The sequence below is a fragment of the Ctenocephalides felis genome, unplaced genomic scaffold (genome assembly GCF_003426905.1).
Source record: "Ctenocephalides felis isolate EL2017-DRISC unplaced genomic scaffold, ASM342690v1 CF-g0.4_SCAFFOLD_01886, whole genome shotgun sequence".
NCBI lineage: Eukaryota > Metazoa > Arthropoda > Insecta > Siphonaptera > Pulicidae > Ctenocephalides > Ctenocephalides felis.
The window spans coordinates 114,615,766-114,635,132 of NW_020538040.1; the positions used below are offsets into that span (position 1 = coordinate 114,615,766).

The following is a 19,367-nucleotide window of genomic DNA, read 5'->3' on the forward strand; positions in this document are numbered from 1 at the left end:
GTTCAGCAATATGAATATTATATTCAATGAACAGAGAAATAAAATTTTAATTGAAAATTTAGCAAATCTTTTATTTATAAAAATTAGTGGCCCACCACAACAATTATTTAATCCAGATAATTATGTAAAAACTTGGTTGAGGTCTCATCGATCAGCGGATGACAACCAAACAAGAAAAATTCAACTCCAAGATCCTGAACATAATCCTATTTGGAATATTTTATAAAAACCATTACACTAATGTTAAAACATTAATTCATGTTAAAACTGTTGAAAATATTTATTCAGTGTTTTTTAATATACTATTTGTATTTTATGATTTAACAATTTTTATGAAACGTTCTAATTATTGTAATAAACATACATATGCACAAAATGTTTTTTTTGCATAGTTTTATTGCCAATCAAACTAATATACATTAAATTGGGTTTTGTAATGATTTTTTTCTTTAAAATATGAGAACCGGTTCTTTTAATTTTAGCGTTTCGGCAAAAGAAATTTTAGCACAACACCACTGGGTATGATTACTATTCATGCTACAGCGCAATGCATACAGATGCAAGTATACTAAGTTAGTCATAAATATATTCAATAATATCTTGATTTTTTTTTTTAAATTAAATAACATATAAGAATATATTAAAACGATATTTGAAATTTTGCCCGTAAAAACCACACATAAGATAACAAAATACAGACAGCATAAAATTAATATAATTTTGGAATTTAACTAATCACAAAGTTTTTGATAATTATTAAATAAATAATGCTCTTTTTGATTTTTGTGTGCACTACACCTTTGTACCAGTCAATTTTGTACTTTTCTTATATTTTAGTTATTTCAATATAATTTGATTAGTATATAATTTAGTTATTACCACAATACAAAATATAATTATAATGCCGCAAAATTTCAAATATCGTTTTAATTAAGGATGATACACAATAGTGCAGTAGTTCAATAATTATTATGAGTATTTATAGGTTGAGATATTCTATTCAATTTATTCTTATATGTTATTTAATTTTTAAAAAAATTCAAGATATTATTGAATTTATTTATGACTAACTTAGTATACTTGCATCTGTATGCATTGCGCTGTAGCATGAATAGTAATCATACCGATATACTATTATTATGTATATTTTTTATCAATCTATTTTTTATTTATTTAGTGGTATTAATAATCAATATCAATAAATATAATTAATAATTAATTAATAAGTAATAATTAATTAATACATTATTAATGATGATTAAATCATATAATATACTTGTGCAATATATAAATAATATATATTTATTTATATAAAAATATAGTTATTATTATACATGCAGCGACACTAGCTCTCATACTATTGAAAAATAGTAGTAAAGAGCTACCAATTATGTGGAGTGGTCCCACATATAAAAATTAAGACACTATAAATGAAAAATAAAGTTTATTACAAAATTATAATAATTTACAAAATCTTCTTGGTTGAATGCCGGTATTCTTGGTATTCCTTGGTTGGACTCCGTAGTTTGCCTAGGTGTTGCCTGCTCGATCAGTAGAAGAGAAAAGAGATCGAGGATGGTAACTGCTTTGGTTATATACCTGGTAGCCTGACCCCCTCCACACATTAGGGTCCCTAATAGTGTGAAGGCTAGTGTAGCTCTTTACTACTATTTTTCAATAGTAGGAGAGCTAGTGTCGCTGCAATACCCCCCTGGCGAGTCAATAAAATTGTATTAATTTTATTGGATGCGAGGACGGACTACCCGTCCAAACCGTGTTCTATATTGATTGGAGGTATGTTCTGAAGCGCTGGATGGAGTTGGACTCGTACTTTGGTCGTCTTCTGTGGTGAAAGCGGGCTTGACACGATCGATGGATACTCTTACATTGCGTTCTCCAATTTTAATTTTCAATGTTTTGGAGTTTCGATCTATGACTTCATACGGACCTCTGTATGGACAAGAAAGCGCTGGTCGCAGAGCGTCTTCCCTAAGGAATACAAATTTTGCATTACTTAGTTCTTTATGTACAAAAGTCTTTTTCGATCCATGTGCAGATGTAGGAGTTGGATGTATTGTTTCGAAATGTCGATGTAGATTTCTCAAGAAGTCGCTTGTTGGTGTCTCCTTGCGTGTGCTGATTAAAAATTCGCCAGGTAGACGAAGCGGCTCTCCATATACTAATTCGGCGCTGCTGCTTTTAATGTCTTCTTTAACAGAAGCTCGAATTCCTAATAAAATAATTGGTAGAGAATCCATCCATGACGGGTCTGCATGGCACATGAGGGCTGTTTTCAGTGGCCTATGAGCATTTTCAATCAATCCATTTGATTGCGGGTGATATGCTGTAGTAGGAATGTGGGAAATTCCTAGTAGTTTGGTTGCGCCTTGAAAAACAGCTGAACAGAATTGCCGTCCTTGGTCGCTTGTTACTTGAGATGGAACACCAAAGCGTGAGATCCAAGAATACAAGAAAGCCCAGGTTACACTTTCTGCGGTAATATCTGATAGAGGAAAAACTTCAAGCCAGCGTGTGTAACGGTCTATAGCGGTGAATAGGTATTTGAAGTCTTTTGATTGTGGAAGTGGTCCGACAATGTCAATGTAAACATGCAGAAATCTGGCGGGTGGCACTTTGAACTCTCCAAGTGGTGTGACTATATGCCGACCAATTTTGGAGCGTTGACATGAGATGCAGTTTCGAGCCCAGGTTCTACAATCCTTGCGAATGCCAGGCCAAACAAATCTATCCGTGATGAGTTTAGTTGTGGTTTTTATACCTGGATGAGAGATTGTGCAGAGTATTAAAAATATGTCGTCTATGTTCAGCAGGAACATAAGGACGTAATCGATTTTGAGAAATGTCGCAATATAATTGTTCTTTGGTTCCTGGAATAGCGATGCGTTTCAGGTTGAGAGCAGTATCTGATTTTAAGAGCGTTATCAGTTCTTCATCTTCGTCTTGCGATTTAGCAATAACGGAGTGATCCAAAGGCGATGTTATGGCTTCTGCTCTTGAGAAAGCGTCGGCTACAATGTTTTGTTGTCCACTAACATAGCGAACATCTGTTGTAAACTGCGACAGAAAACTTAATTGATTTAATTGTATTGGCGGCAGCTTGTCCTTTCGCTGGGAAAAGGCGTGAATTAAAGGTTTGTGGTCAGTAAACCAAATAAAATGTCTCCCTTCCAGTAAGCTTCGAAAATGTTGCACTGCTTCGTATCCAGCCAAAAGTTCTCGATAATATGCTGGCCATAGTTGTTGTTTCTCAGATAGTTTTTTTGAACAGAAGCCCAAAGGTTGCCAAGTGCCATTGATGTACTGCTGTAATACTGCACCGATAGAATGGTTAGATACATCGCTAAATAATGCTGTTTGAGCATTTGGTACAGGGTGTGCTAGTAATGTTGCTTTAGCCAATTCTTTCTTACAAGTGTCAAAGTTATCTTGAAGCTGTGGAGTCCAAGAAATTGGTTGTGATCCAGATTTGGTAGATCCTGAGAGCAGCTTGTGTAGCGGAGCAAGAAATTCAGCTATGTGAGGAATAAACCTTCGATAATAATTAATCATTCCTATGAAGCGTCGCAGCTTTGAGTAGGTTGCCGGTAGCGGATATTCTTGAAGATCGTTGATACGGTCTTGTGGTGGCAAAGTTCCATCTTTAGAAATTTCATAACCAAGAAATGTAACTTTGGGTGCACCTAATACGCATTTCGCTGGATTTATGACAACGCCGTGGTCTTTCAGGCGTTGAAATAATTGGCGGAGATGATCTTGGTGTTCTTCTAACGATGTAGATGATATAAGAATATCATCTAGGTATGCGTAACAAAAATCCAGACCTTGTGTAACCTCATCTATAAATCGCTGAAATGTTTGTGCTGCGTTCCTCAGTCCAAAAGTCATATACGGGAACTCAAACAGCCCAAATGGTGTTATTATTGCTGTTTTTGCAATATCATCAGGATGGACTGGAATTTGCTGAAAGGCTTTCACTAAGTCAATCACTGAAAATATAGTACATCCTGCTAAATTATGGGCGTAGTCCGCAATATGACGAACGGGATATTTGTCTGGAATTGTGCGTGAGTTGAGTAGCCGATAATCTCCGCATGGACGCCACGTCGAATCCTTTTTCTGTGTCAGATGTAGAGGTGAAGACCAAGAACTATCGGACGGTCTTGCAATGCCTAATTCTACCATATTCTTAAATTCTTCTTTGGCTACGCAAAGTAATTCTGGCTTGAGGCGCCGTGGTCTAGAAAAAACTGGAGGTCCTGGAGTGGTTCTAATATAATGAAATGTTTTGTGTTTGCTTTCTTGACACAAGCCTGATGGTCTGGTGATGGATGAAAAATCAGCTAATAATTTGTTGTATGCACTGTCTCCAAATATAGACTTGACACTTTGTATCCGAGAGAATGTGACACATCCTGGAGATGACAGTGATGTCAGGTTGTCATGTAGACGAGAATTCTTTATATCGATAATGATATTGTAGTACGCCAAAAAGTCTGCTCCAAGTATAGGCATTGTTACGTCTGCTACGATGAATCTCCAAGTAAAATTTCTTCTTAGTCCAAAATCTAATTGTAAAATAATATCCCCGTACGTGCGTATGTTGGTTCCATTGGCTGCAGACAAAGTATAGTTTAGTTGAGGATTAGGTTTAGCAGTTAAGCGCCTTGGATACACGCAAACGTCTGAACCTATGTCGACCAAAAACTGTACCTTAGTTCTGCGATCACTTATGAAGAGGCGACGGCTTGATGAAGAGCAAGGATAGGTCGCCATCACTCCTTGCCGTTGGAGTTTTCCTCTCTGAACGAACAATGACTCTCGCATTTTCTTGCCTTCTTTCCGAATTTGGCGTGGTACCAGCAGAATGTATTTCGGTTGCGCGATCTAGAAGTACTTCTCGGCCTGAGGAAGTGGTTAGACCTGTGCTGTCGAAATGGGCTACGGTTTCTATTTGCTGATAGGTTGAGTCTGCTACAATAGGTTAACTTGGCTAATTGCTCAGTAAGATCTTCCACACGCTGTGTTAGTTGATCATTTTTATCCATTAGTTTTTGTATGATGTCTTGCTGTTGGTTGTTACTAGTTGCTGCGACTACTGGCGGTTGTGCAATCTCACATATTTTGTCGGCGAGCGATGCAAGTTCTTCTAGGTCTCCATTGATCTGGGTTTGCAATATTTGTTGAGTCTGGACCGGTAGTCGTTGAATCCAGATTTCTCGTGGGAGTGAATTGTCGACTGTAGTTGTTCCGACCAATGAACGAAGGTGACGTAGGAACTGAGAAGGACTTCGATCACCAAGTTCTTCTTGCAAAAGTAATTGTCTTATCCTTTGCCGTTCGGAAATTGATAGCCTTTTGATTAATTCCTCCTTTAGTTTTATGTATTTATTCTCTGCAGGCGGAGAGTTTATAACGTCCTCTATTTGGAGTAAATATTTGCAATCTAGCTGAGCTATTACAAATTCATATTTAGCCAGGTCATTGATGATGCGGCATCGAGAAAATATTGCTTCGGCTATTGTGAACCACAATGTCGGTTTCTCACTCAGAAATGGCGGTAGATGCGGAGTGCGTGAGATTGCATCCAGTTCCCCTTTAGTGTCCTGCATGTCTTCATTCATTGTTTTTTATTGTCTTCTGTACGGATAGTGCTCTATAGTAACTCAGCTCACACCAATTATGTGGTCCAATTCAGCGTCGGGGTCACCAATTATGTGGGGTAGGCAACACCTAGGAAAACTACGGAGTCCAACCGAGGAATACCAAGAATACCGGAATTCAACCAAGAAGATTTTGTAAATTATTATAATTTTGTAATAAACTTTATTTTTCATTTATAGTGTCTTGACTTTTATATGTGGGACCACCCCACATACATATACATATAAATATATAATTATTCAATATATAAATGTATATATCTTGTGTTTTATTAAAAATGTTTTAATTTATCAAGACGCGCGGCGACCAATGCTGTTGCTAGTCGTTGCGAATGAGAGACGACTTACACGGGTGTTACATGAGCGCGAGCGTGTACTTGCTCAGGTTTTTTCTAATTTTGGATGTGTTCTACCACATGAAATGAAACAAAATTTTTCACACCAAAAGAAAATTCAATAGCCCTTCTAATGATACTAATTAAAAATTAGTCCAAACAACTGCACTACCCGAAAATTCAAAATAAAAAATTATTTTCACTTTTTCATGCACTAAAAAATAATTATTTAACAATATTTGTTATTAATAATATAGTACATACCGATGTGAACACATTGGCGTTATTGGTTTGTCGATATCTCTCACAATTGCGACAAAAAACGACTTTGAATAAAGGGACCACTTTCACACATTTTCAATGATATCTCGGCCAAATGATGAGCTACGGATTTGAAATTTGGTATATCGGATTTTCTCGAAAATACCTATAAAATGGCATCAAAATTATTTAAATACCAGGGTGGGGCCAATTCTGTATGGAAACACGCCCATACCCTTTTTTAAAATAAATAATTGTTACAACTTTTTTTCTCAGGCATGTGGATTTGGCAGGGATCAAACCAAGTATCAGACACTGGTCCTGGATCAAGCAGTTCAGGAGCCCATTCCATGGCTCCTGTTCCCGTGCAAGTTCATTCTGGTGCCAGTGAAGGGCAACCATAAGGACAAGAACTCTCTGAAATGCTCCAAATGTTAGATCAGGGAGGCGCTACCTCATTTGAAGAACTTAATATTAACATGTTCAATACACCTTTTGCGTGACATTACATGCACAAACTCAGTAATGGAAACTTGTAAGACATGTGCTAGTGGCAAAATGATAGTGCAACTAATTTAAATTGGTTCTGATCAATTCTGACATGTTAATACATTTTAGGCAGATATATAAAGATTGTGTGCATTTACATTCTTATAATGACGAGGATGAATATATTCCGTAAATAGGAATACAAAATTATTATTTTTCAGATATACATTCAATTTTTGTAATGTGCATGTAAAGACTTTCCTTATCTGAATTATTTTTCTATAAATACAACAAATGTGAGTCAGATAGTTATATTTATTGAATTTTATGCTTAATTTTTTAGATTGAATGCTGGCCGGTGAATGATTTGATCCAAATTTTGTACTGTACACAAGCTTTAAAATCTAAAATCACTTTTTGATAATAATAAATTATCAAATATAAAGTTGTTTTTACTATATATGAAAATTGAGAAATATATGACAATTCAATATATAGATTTAACAGTTCACCTTCATTAGTTATTGACACAATTTTAACTAATTTTCTTGGTACTTTTATAATTTTATTGCTTAATCTGTAAGTTGCGTGCCTGAAAAATTGTTTTAAATTCATTTATGTTTATATCACCACCTGCCAGTTCTTTCTTTCAAAACAGGGGTTATGAAGTGTTTTTTGTTCTTTCATCGAATAATTTCCATTTTATATAATATGTTATTTCAAACCAAATACCTTTGTTCAACCCTTAATTAAAATTAATGTCTTTGTCTGTGTTTAACCCTTTGCGGTCCACACTCAGCCACCAAATCTTTGTATCATGCCGATCGTATGATTTAGTTAGACAACACCATGGCAAGGATCTTTATGAATTGTGTACTGTATGCATTCAAAATGCATACGCTAAATATAAAACACATTTTATACAAAAATATATCACTTGAAGTATTGAATAAAAATGTATCTAAAGTTCAAGGTTAATTAATATAATTACCCTTTGCGGTATTCTTAGTAATTACTTGTACAATTTTTCAGAGCAAATATAGACAAATTTTGTCTTAATTTAATTTACATATTTATAATTTGACTTCATTTTTGTGTAACATGGTCATTATATAGAATTATTTCGGATTGTGCATTTGGAACTGGACATTATTTCACCTTACGAGAATTAATTTTAATGTAACAGATCTGTCATAAAAATATAAAAATGTTCATTTTTGATATGAAAACGAATTTTTATTATTACTTAAATTACAGATTCATAAAATAATTATATTAATATATGGCTTAAATTATATGAACCCATATGGAAATAATTCATCTTATAAATAAATATCTGAAAAGCTTATAAAACAAGATTCGTTTGTAAATCACAATATAAAGTAGAAACATATGGAATTGTTTTCCACTTCTGACTCAACAGAAACTACAGTTGATTTACAAAAATTCGGTTTTCCCAGTTTGTAGCTTCATAAAATTTCTTGTTTTTAAGAAGTTATGAAAAGTATAATTTTTATGTATAAACATTTTATTTTAATATCTTACAATTCAAATATATATATATATATATATATATATATATATATATATATAGAATTTTATGATATGAGTGGAACGAATATTAATTGTTTAATATGAACAAAACAGCACTCAGATTTGTTTAACACAACTTTATTTTATGATTACAGACGTTTCGAGACCATGGTGTGTCTCATCTTCAGTGTAATTTCAAAAACAGTTACTTATATACTACACATTCTTTAATAATTTATTTAAATTTCATTTAATTTTTGATATACAAAAAACACCAACTATTCTTTGCAATGCTTGACACAGTACACCCAGTATCAAAAATTAAATGAAATTTAAATAAATTATTAAAGAATGTGTAGTATATAAGTAACTGTTTTTGAAATTACACTGAAGATGAGACACACCATGGTCTCGAAACGTCTGTAATCATAAAATAAAGTTGTGCTAAACAAATCTGAGTGCTGTTTTGTTCATATTAAACAATTAATATATATATATATATATATATATATATATATATATATAATTGACTTAAAATGTAAACAAATGCCAAATAGTAATTCAAACATAAATTCACATTGTGAATGTTTCTATTACAATAAGGTACAGCTTCCACAGAAATATATAAATCGTTACATACTAATTCAGATTCAGAATTGAAATTAGATAGAAATGATACAATCAAGTAAATATGCACAATACATACATAAATATATGTATGCATGTATGTATATGTGTGTATATATATATATGTATATATATATATATATATATATATATAAATATATATATATATGTATATATATATATATATATATTGTGGAGTTTCGAACAAGAATCCAAAAAGTAATAAAAAACAAATAAAGCTTTTTAATAAACTATTTCTATATTTATTTATTTACTGTCGACGTTTCGGAACTAGGTACGTTCCATCTTCAGGAATGGAACATACCTAGTTCCAAAACGTCGACAGTAAATAAACAAATGAAGTAGTTTATTAAAAACCTTTTGTTTTTTATTACTTTTTGGATTCTTGTTCGAAACTCTACAAAATATTCACAAATCCAAGACTACCATTTAATATATATATATATATATATATATATATATATATATATATATTTGAAGAGTCTTGAATTTGATGATATATATGTTTAATTTGAGTTTAAAATTCGGGTGTAACATCAATAAAAATAGTATGAGAGTTTTTTTTAAAAGGTGCTTTATTTAATAATAATAATAACAGTAATGAAACAATTTTGTATCCTAATATAGCATATGAAACCATTATTAATCCATTGTATGAGTATGTGCACATTGATAAAATATATATTTTTTAACATCACAAATGGTAAAACACACTAATGGTAAAACACACCACAACTTGTTAAGTTACCATTTGTGATGTTAAAAAATATATATTTTATTAATGTGCACATACTCATACCATGGATTAATAATGGTTTCATATGCTATATTAGGATACAAAATTGTAAGTGTTTCATTACTGTTATTATTATTATTGTTTCTCTATGAAATTTCTTACATATTATTTATTTAGTTTTAATTTTTATAGTTAACTTGTTTACCACTGAATGATGGCTAAGATGCTAGCCGAAACGTATGGATTTTAAATAAAGCAACTTTTAAAAAAACTCTCATACTATTTTTATTGATGTTACTCCCGAATTTTAAACTCAAATTAAACATATATATCAACATCAAATTCAAGACTATTCAAATATATATATATATACACCTAAGTCTGTTTTTACACGGTCTTTTTGTACACGGTTTTGATATAACACGGTTTGAAAATTGAATATTTTTAATTTTTTTACACGATTTTATTCCATTTAGCACGATTTGAAATTTTATGTACTTAATTTTTTTCTGTCAAATTTAATTTTTGCGAAGTATGTTCATATGACAAAAAAGTATTTATGAAAGAAAAAAGTCTGAAACCATCGATAGTATCAATAGTTTGCGAACACTAGCTTAAAGATTTAAGTGAATTTTATTTTTTACCTTAAAAATTGAATAACCTATTCTTTTCGTTCACAACATAGTTTTTTAGTTCCTGAACTTGCCATACATTTAATTTATATTACTTTTAAGATTAGAGTGCATATCCTTTTTATCATTAATTACTATGCTTGTGAAAATAAGCATTATATATTTGATTTAATAAAATAAACATGAATTCTTGTTCTTAAAAATACTTGTTTTTCACTAATTTAAATAGGTTTTAGAGATTAGGAACAAATCACCCATTTTTGTATAAGATCAATGTCTTTTTTTACACGACTTCTTCTGGAACCAATCTACCGTGTAAAAACAGACTTAGGTGTGTATATATATATATATATATATATATATATATATATACATAAATATAACAAAAAAGATTTTGACATTGAAACATATTTGAACAAATGTTTTAACAGCCCATTCATCAATAAGTTTTTGTTTATTTCGACGAATGGGCTGTTAACACATTTTTTCGAATATTATATATATATATATATATATATATATATATATATATATATATATATATATATACAGCTAGTGTATATAACATCTGAAAATATTTCTTCAAACTGATTTAAGAAAGATAACTTGGAGTGGCTTCATAGCGTCTTTGAATCTGATCATATGTAAATTTAACAAAAGCATCATATTGCTCAGCCAGCTTTGTAGTCAGCACTCGATCATATTGTTCACGCAGCTCAATCTCTCTTTCACGCAGCATCCTTTCACAAATCAGACCGACCTGCTTAAAGGTGAAAAGGGCCTTATCTGAATTTTTACCATAACTTTGTCTCATATTAAGATCATTGTTTTGTATGCCAATTTCACTGTTTTGACCCACTGGACTTGGCAATGGAGACATATTCATTATGCAGCTCTCCGACCCCGAACTGGACCCGTCCGAATCTTCGTGATGTTCTAATTCCGAATTCATTCGATTGTGATTAAAATTTAATTGTTTGCGTTTATGCAAACGACGTATTTCTTCGCGAATGTTAGCTGCCATTTTTTCTGGAGTTAATTTCCTATCAATTTCTCCAAATGGTGAAGGTTTATTTTCAACAACTTTCATAGTAGCATTATGACTGGAAGGAGCAGGCGTTCCGTAGGGGTTGCAACGCCGACGCTTTGATGGACGCTGATTCAGGGATGATTCCCAATCCGATGCTCTTTTAAGGGTTGCACACGCCATTACACTATTATATATTTGTTCTAGTCTCCCACACTTAGGAGAATAACGCTTCTAATCTGACTTGGAGTTACGATTTGCCTTATTTCAATTTTCTTTATTCACTCACATGAGAACTTTTAATTCAAAAAATCACTTTGTACGCAAGAGGTTCACTTTTTAAGTTATAAGCTACTTTTCAGCAGCACACGTAATAAACTCGAAATATTTTTAAAATGACTAAAAAAAATCCAATATGGCTAAACATACCCACAAAACGCCTTCTTGCGCTGCTGTGTAATGAATTCCTAGCCGAGACGAGAAGGTCCGCCAACCGAACAAGACACTAAACAGACACCAACCAACGATGAAAAATGTAACTAAAAATTTACGTATTTAACAAACGATTGTGTTGTTTGATCGCGCTCGACTAGCAACTAGAAAGATGGATATGGAGGTCATAGATCAAAAAGAGTATATAATTGAGACAACTCGACTTTATGATTATTATTTGCTTAAAACTTTTTAAGATTATTATTTACTTAAAACTTTTTCTATATATTTTTTTTAAATATGTACGCAGTTTTATTTTTCTTAGAGATTAATAAAATTACACGAATAAATAATTTACTTGAATAGTTAAATAAAATATAATTTATTATATTTTTAATTTAATAATATAATTATAAAATTTGAATTAATATCATAATTCAATATATAAAATTTATTGATAAAAAATTTACTTATAGCGTGTCGTCGATATTAGATTTAAATCGAATTTAAATTGCGCCACTCTGAATGCTTTTTACAGTTTTGCCAATGTTAAAATTTCAAACAAAACTAAACAAATGTTTGGCTTGTTGTTTCTCATATCTCATATAACCTTATATACTGTTATTGCAACAAAAATATTGGGCGTGTTAAAGTGTTGCTAAACTAAAATGACGAAAAGTGAATCTAAATCAGGTATCGCTTCAGTTATAGACAATAAAGAAAATGTATTTTACTTGATTTCATTTCTTTCAATTAGGTACAAGTTTGCAAACAATGAAGGCCAGTGGTATTGATCCTCAGGCCCCTGTTACACGAAAGGGGGTTTTAACATCGTTACGAACTGGAAAGACCATGAATATTCCAGATAAAGATATAGTCAGTAATATATTTCATACATTTAATTGATGTTTTCAATATCTGATTAAAGTAATATTTCGTTTAAATTCTGTTTAGCTGGGACGATGCCGTTTTGTGTCTGAATTTGAAAAATTAAACAGGATTGGAGAAGGAACTTATGGAATAGTTTGTTAGTTTACATTATGTCTTTCCATTATTATTAATGAATCTGTTATGGTCAATGAAAAAATATTTTTTTTATTGTTTGTAGACAGAGCTCGAGATACTATTCATGATAAAGTAGTAGCTTTAAAAAAGGTTCGGATGGAACAAGAAAAAGATGGTTTACCTATAAGTGGTTTACGTGAAATTCAAGTTTTGTTATCTTGTCGCCATGAGAATATTGTTCATTTAAAAGAAGTAGTTGTTGGGCGAAGTTTAGAAAGGTAATTGATGAAGAAATTCTATTATTATTTCAGGTTGTATTTTTGTTGTTAATTTTTTTTTACAGTATATTTTTGTCAATGGAGTACTGTGAACAAGATCTGGCATCTCTCCTTGATAATATGGCAACGCCTTTCAGTGAATCACAAGTGAAATGTTTGATGTTACAAGTACTGCGTGGTTTGAAATATTTACATTCTTGTTACATAGTGCATAGAGATCTTAAAGTATCCAATCTTCTCTTAACAGATAAAGGATGTGTTAAAATAGGTATTTCTTAGTTTGTGTGTTATTTTCTCATTTATGAAACATACATATAAAATAGAATATCAAAATGAATAGTTACCAAAATTAACATATAAGACTAAATTTTACAATTTAGATTGTAAGATTTTTACACATCTTCTAACCTAAGCTGTGGAGAAAGAATAACTCTTTCATAATTTCATTTCTCATTTGCTGCCATCATCAATATAAATTTCAATACTAATTTCTAGCTGATTTTGGACTAGCTCGGTGGTTTGGTTTACCAACTAGGCCCATGACACCACATGTTGTAACACTGTGGTACAGAGCCCCTGAACTGCTATTGCAAGCTTCAGTACAAACAACATCAGTCGATATGTGGGCAGTTGGATGCATTTTAGGAGAATTATTGGGACATAAACCACTTCTCCCAGGACGATCTGAAATTGCACAGCTAGAATTAATCATTGATCTTTTAGGTAAAGTAACTTTTTTAATCTAAATTACCTATTAAATTTGTGAGTTTATTGTAAAATGCTCAATAATGTTTTAGGAACCCCCTCTGATGCTATCTGGCCCGAATATAGTTCGTTACCAGCTTTACAAAAATTTACAATAAAACATCAACCTTATAATAATATCAAACAACGTTTTCCATGGTTGTCTGCAGCTGGACTTCGTTTATTGAACTTTTTATTTATGTTTGACCCAAAGAAGAGAGCCACTGCTGAAGAATGCTTGCAGAGTTCTTATTTCAAAGAAGCACCATTACGTATGTTTGAATTCAAATATCTGTTTTTTTATTTCTTTGTATATCATGCAAAATTTATTTAATTAATAATTTGATGTCAGAAGTGTCTTTCATTAGCTACTTTTCTTCAGGTATTAAATGTATTTTGAACACATGATTGAAATAATTTAAGATTTATACATTGAATGCATAACATAAAATGAAGATTATATTTCGTAACATATATTCTTTCAAAGTAGTTATTCAAAACTAAGTTTTGTTTCTGTTGCAAGATATTTCACTAATTGAAAACATTTTCTATGAGAAGCATATGTATATTTTTATATCATTTGTTTTATTACAGCATGTGATCCTAAATTAATGCCTACATTTCCACAACATCGAAACATGAAGAACTCTGGAACAACTCGTCATTCTGAAAACAATTCAAGTGCAATCCTTGATCAAACAAACAATCTTCCAGCAATATCTGATCTACTTGGATCATTAGTGAAAAAGCGTAGAATAGATTAACTATATTTTCATATAAATTATAATAAGATTACTTTGTAAAATCAAAAATAAGCATTTTAAAAATAATTTTTATTTCACAACTAGTCTTAATTATACATTAGAATTATAAATATTTTCTATCCATAGGTGTATTTTTAGCTCTTTTGTCTCTTGATCTCGGGTACCAGATGTGCTTACTTGTGTGGGTTATTCTCACAAGTTCTTGTCTTGTTATTTCTGGATGGAGGTTCTTAAATGTATTTTTAGTTAACGTGCATTTCAACGATAAATTATTATCTACATTTTCATCGGGCAATGGCCGAGAAAATTCGAAAGAAAAATCTTTTTTCGGATGCCATGCCACAAATGTTGTTAAATCGTCTGTCAGAATGACTTTGTCGACATGCCGGAGACGCTGAATTCGATTTGAACTTAATAAACGTCCTGCAATGGCAAAGCAATTATAATTGCTAACACTATTAATTAAGCTTAACCTCAACGCCATTTTGAGTTTATCAGACTGACAATGAGCGACACCGTGACTTGATGACTAGCATCTAGCCGCTAGCCATCATGTCATACTCTTCTTTTATCTATGCATCTAGCAGTGAAGTATGTAGCAAGTGAACTCACTGCTGACTTCAGTCACTTTGAGATGCAATCCTATACCATCCCCATCATGTTTATATATGCTGATACCAATGATTGATCCTAGACACTAAGTATTTTTTTTTATTATTTTAATAATTTTTACAATTGTCCTGAAACGGACAACAAGTAAAATATTTGACGTAAAACTGAAGGCGTTGGCACCATAGATAAATAAACATAAATAGATCGCTATCTCGGGCGATTTGACGTTACACTCATTTTAATTTACGAAAAGATCACTACATGGCAGCACATGTACATACAGTATGTAAATTAACCCCTGGTATTACTTCTACATTTGTACATAAAATCAATACAGCCCAAAAATCTGAAAAAAAAATAATTATTTGAAATAAGAACAAAACATACGGAATACAAAATATATTTTCAAATATATCACAGACATTTTTGAAGAATTATAAACTAAACAGAAATAACTGACTACTATTAATTAAAGTATATTACAGACATATTTTTAAAGTACTACAAATTGAAGAGAAATAACTTATTCATATTAATTAGTTAATGACTAATAACAATATATTAAAAACTTAAAAACCAAGAAGTAAAAAGCGCAGGAGTATTGACGATGAAATGACAAATTTAGAAGGAATGACAAGTAATGCAATAATTTAAAAGGATAAAAAGAACAGCACATTTTTAAAAAAGAATGAATACTTCCCAAACAGAATAATCCTAAAAACAAAAAATATATATATTGATATCCAAATTGAGATAAAACTAAATTCCTAGGATTAAAATTCATTTACAAGACGTTCTTGTTTGTTATCTCTCCATTTAATAGTTATTTTGCTATCTAATCAATCATTAATAAAGTTATATTTGACGAAATCTTTGAATAGTTTCTGTATAAGTGTTTTTTTAATCGTAAGTAACCAAAACCCTGAACTACTTTTAATTTATACCAATTGTAGCTCAAACCTATCTATTGTTTTAATCCAGTTTTTATTGTAAGGAGGTTTATTTAAAACTATAACTAAACCCTTGCGCTTTATAAACTGTCTGGTCTGGTCTGGTCTTTGAGTATGCTCTCTTAATTGAAACAATATCAAAATTCTTGCCCTTACATTTTAAGTTTCCGGAATATTTGAAAACTTTTAAGAACATTGTATACTTTGTTGGAATTTATCCTTTAAATTATTGCATTGTTTGTTAATCCTTTTTAATCCCGAAACAAAATTTGATGTATCATACATCTTCTGGGTGTTAAGGCACTCCTACGCCTTATCACTGCATTCTGAGGTAATTTGCAGCTACCACCAAGGACTTCTATTGAATATATTGTGAACTGTAATTGTGTGGTTGTTGTATCACTCCTGTGATTGTGGGAGATTGTTTGGTAGCTGGAGCTGAGCGGTTGATGAGATAAAAACACTGATTCTTGGTTGATCTTGATATTTTTATTGTTTACTATTTTTACAATTAAATAAATTGTTTGATAACCTTTTGGTTATCGATAATTAGAGACTACATTTTTTTAAGTATCTAAACAGTAAGCCTGACTTGACTCCTGATTTCTGACTTCTGATTTCTGACTCCTTCTGATTTCTGACTGCCTTACTAAATCTTAACTACTTCTTATATACTAAATAATTACAAACAGAACGCGATTCCAAAATCTAACAGCAAGGCCGGAAGAACTTCGAATAACCTTTAAATAGCACGTAGTGCTCTGACAAAAACAATAAATAACAAATTATATTTGTGATTACAGAATAACCTCCCCCTTCAAAGGTTTTTCGTCCTCGGAAAACACTGAAAAGAGAAAAAAAAAAATGATAAGATTGAAAAAAATGAGTTCCATCTCTTCCTCCGCCCATATTCGTCCACAAAGCCAAAACATGGATTCCCACGAGTTGCGAAATTTGAGCGTTTGATCGAAGTTTTCAACAGTGCATTTTCCATCAATATTTAGAGCAATAGAATAATTGTAACTAATTTCTGTTGTAACATTTTGCTGTATAATCAAAACTCATTTTTGAAATTAAATATCTTAATAATTATGCTATTGTATATCACACTTACAAAATAATGTTGTTGAACTTTGAAAATCACATGTGCAGCAGAATGTTATAGCAAAATTAGAAGTATAATTTACACACTACAATGTTACAAAATTATTATTTTTTATTTTTTTTGTACAATAGTTTCCAATATTATTATCAACTAGCCGGCCCGACAGACTTCGTCCTGTCAAAAAAAATTGTAATGTGGCGGTGTTTTGTGCCTATCTTTTTTCTATTCTTTGCAAAAAATTATAAGAACCGTCACCCTGGTAATAATTCGGTGTGAATTAAAAATAATTAAATAAAACACTATAAGCATTTAAAAGTAAGTAATTTTAAAATTACAAATCATAATTCAAAAATCAGTTCAATTTTCATTGTAGTGCTTTGTGATAAACGATATTTTTGTTTGATAACCTGGCGCATAGACAAACAAATCTGATGGTTTTCCAATACGGAAACAAACAACATACAATTTTCCATGTGAGAAACATAGGTTTTCTAAATTATTACCACAAACACTTAATGATACCATAAACGCACTGGAAACGCATTGGGATGCAGTGCGAGAACATTTTCTGCTTTATACTATCCTTTGAGTATAGTTGGTCGATATTTCGCAACATTATAATTTCCGATCCAACCTTTAATTGAAGATTGTGAGGTGACAATCCAAGCAAATCCAGCGAGTTTAAAAACTCCGGTGGATCGTCTTGATAGTTGCCGAATCAACTGTTTCGCCTGTAATTTGTTCTTGAATTTTGAAATTTAATTAATTTACATCAATGTTTTTGGCTGCCAATATAGCTTGATTAATAGAAAGATATTTCTATGTTTATACAAATATATTCAAAATTATATTATCAAAAACTACACAAAATGTCATGACATAGATCATTGTTTTTTTTACAAATTGCGTTGCCTACTCGATTAAAGAATAAAAGGGCTGTTTTTAGGGTTTTCCCGGCAATTATTCGTTTTTTTCTCGCCGTAACAACCATCCTTGGACTTCAACGAACATTTTAAAAGAAGAATTGGCCAAATTGGTCCAGGCGTTGTTGAGTTATGCGCTTACCAACACATTTTGCGATCCATTTTTATATATAAGAAGATATCAAATTTTATAAATGGCATTATACAAGTGATTCTACTTGATAAAATTAGCTTAAGTAAAACCTTATCATTGTATTTTATTAGAATTATAATTATTAGCATAAGAAATGTCTTACTATTGTTTTAATTTCCTTTCCTTCCCCTCAAAGCAATTATTTATCAGAAATAGCAATATCAGATTAATAAATTAAGTTTAATTAAAGCCATTGCTATTATAGAATTTTAGTTTCAAATTATATCAGTAAGAAGACAATGGCAAACTGTTTCATCAATATTATTTTGTTAAGTTTGATATATTAATAGAAAAATCAAAAATATGTCATTATTATTATATTTTGCTAATGTATTATGAATTTTTTTAATATTATCGAGGACGATGAATTTTTTTAAGAGGGGAAGAACATCAAAAATTTTGTAATTTTTAATTTTTTTTATTCTTGGAGGACCAAGAATATCCTTTAGGGGTGGCGTGTTATGTAATAACATGAATCATACGTGCTCTATACTATACATTCAAAGTCCAAGAGCATTGCAAGGGCAGAGAAGTTTTCCAGAACGCGCCACTTCCGGGATATTCTCACGTACTCTTAGCAATAAATAGAGTAAGATTTCATATTGTAACTTAGAGTATGTCTTAGCACGAATCTATGCTAGTTTGTGATATGAAGTTATTAAAGATTAAATAAAGTTATAGTCGAAATTAGATTCAGTGTTTGTATTCTACTTTGCGTAAAGACATCTTTCAGCCTATACCAATATAAAGTGCTCACGGTTCTGAGGAGACTCATACCAATGTTGTTATTTTCTATTATAAACTATAAGCTCTGCCCACGACACCAGGAAAAGGTTGGACGGATCTAGCACCCCATTGGAGAGTGAATCAGTCTACATTTGGAACCCAACCCAATCCAAACACCCCACAACAACAACTCATATCATTTCAATTGTTATCATATTAATTGAAGATATTGTTATTATCATATTAATTATTTTTGCTGCAATTATTATAAAAAAATACCTTTGCGGAAAACT

At 31.4% G+C, this 19,367-nt stretch overlaps 4 protein-coding genes across 4 annotated transcripts; 1 reads left to right on the forward strand and 3 right to left on the reverse strand.

Moving 5' to 3' along the window:
* Positions 1-4,793: 4,793 nt before the first annotated feature.
* On the reverse strand, positions 4,794-5,642 carry LOC113375761. The gene has a single exon (XM_026615707.1). The coding sequence runs from the start codon at positions 5,640-5,642 to the stop codon at positions 4,794-4,796; it is 849 nt and encodes a 282-aa protein (XP_026471492.1).
* A 5,261-nt stretch (positions 5,643-10,903) lies between these two features.
* On the reverse strand, positions 10,904-11,780 carry LOC113378381 (akirin-like). The gene has a single exon (XM_026618914.1). It carries the CDS (start codon positions 11,523-11,525, stop codon positions 10,908-10,910), a length of 618 nt encoding a protein of 205 aa, XP_026474699.1. The 5' UTR covers positions 11,526-11,780; the 3' UTR covers positions 10,904-10,907.
* A 566-nt stretch (positions 11,781-12,346) lies between these two features.
* LOC113378380 (cyclin-dependent kinase 10) lies at positions 12,347-14,565 on the forward strand. The gene is made up of 8 exons (XM_026618913.1): positions 12,347-12,467; positions 12,532-12,650; positions 12,729-12,801; positions 12,883-13,057; positions 13,123-13,325; positions 13,553-13,780; positions 13,855-14,073; positions 14,396-14,565. The coding sequence occupies exons 1-8, from the start codon at positions 12,443-12,445 to the stop codon at positions 14,563-14,565; spliced, it is 1,212 nt and encodes a 403-aa protein (XP_026474698.1). The 5' UTR covers positions 12,347-12,442.
* An 88-nt stretch (positions 14,566-14,653) lies between these two features.
* LOC113378383 (39S ribosomal protein L42, mitochondrial) lies at positions 14,654-15,101 on the reverse strand. Its single transcript, XM_026618915.1, has one exon. The coding sequence runs from the start codon at positions 15,047-15,049 to the stop codon at positions 14,669-14,671; it is 381 nt and encodes a 126-aa protein (XP_026474700.1). The 5' UTR covers positions 15,050-15,101; the 3' UTR covers positions 14,654-14,668.
* Between the last annotated feature and the right edge of the window lie 4,266 nt (positions 15,102-19,367).

Bases quoted from the DNA above. Each gene is read 5' to 3' on its own strand.
- LOC113378381 (XM_026618914.1), bottom strand. From the start codon at position 11,525: ATGGCGTGTGCAACCCTTAAAAGAGCATCGGATTGGGAATCATCCCTG.
- LOC113375761 (XM_026615707.1), bottom strand. From the start codon at position 5,642: ATGAATGAAGACATGCAGGACACTAAAGGGGAACTGGATGCAATCTCA.
- LOC113378380 (XM_026618913.1), top strand. From the start codon at position 12,443: ATGACGAAAAGTGAATCTAAATCAG. The intron at 12,468-12,531 runs GTATCGCTTCAG...TCTTTCAATTAG, and splicing joins GAAAAGTGAATCTAAATCAG to GTACAAGTTTGCAAACAATG. The intron at 12,651-12,728 runs GTCAGTAATATA...AATTCTGTTTAG, and splicing joins ATATTCCAGATAAAGATATA to CTGGGACGATGCCGTTTTGT.
- LOC113378383 (XM_026618915.1), bottom strand. From the start codon at position 15,049: ATGGCGTTGAGGTTAAGCTTAATTAATAGTGTTAGCAATTATAATTGC.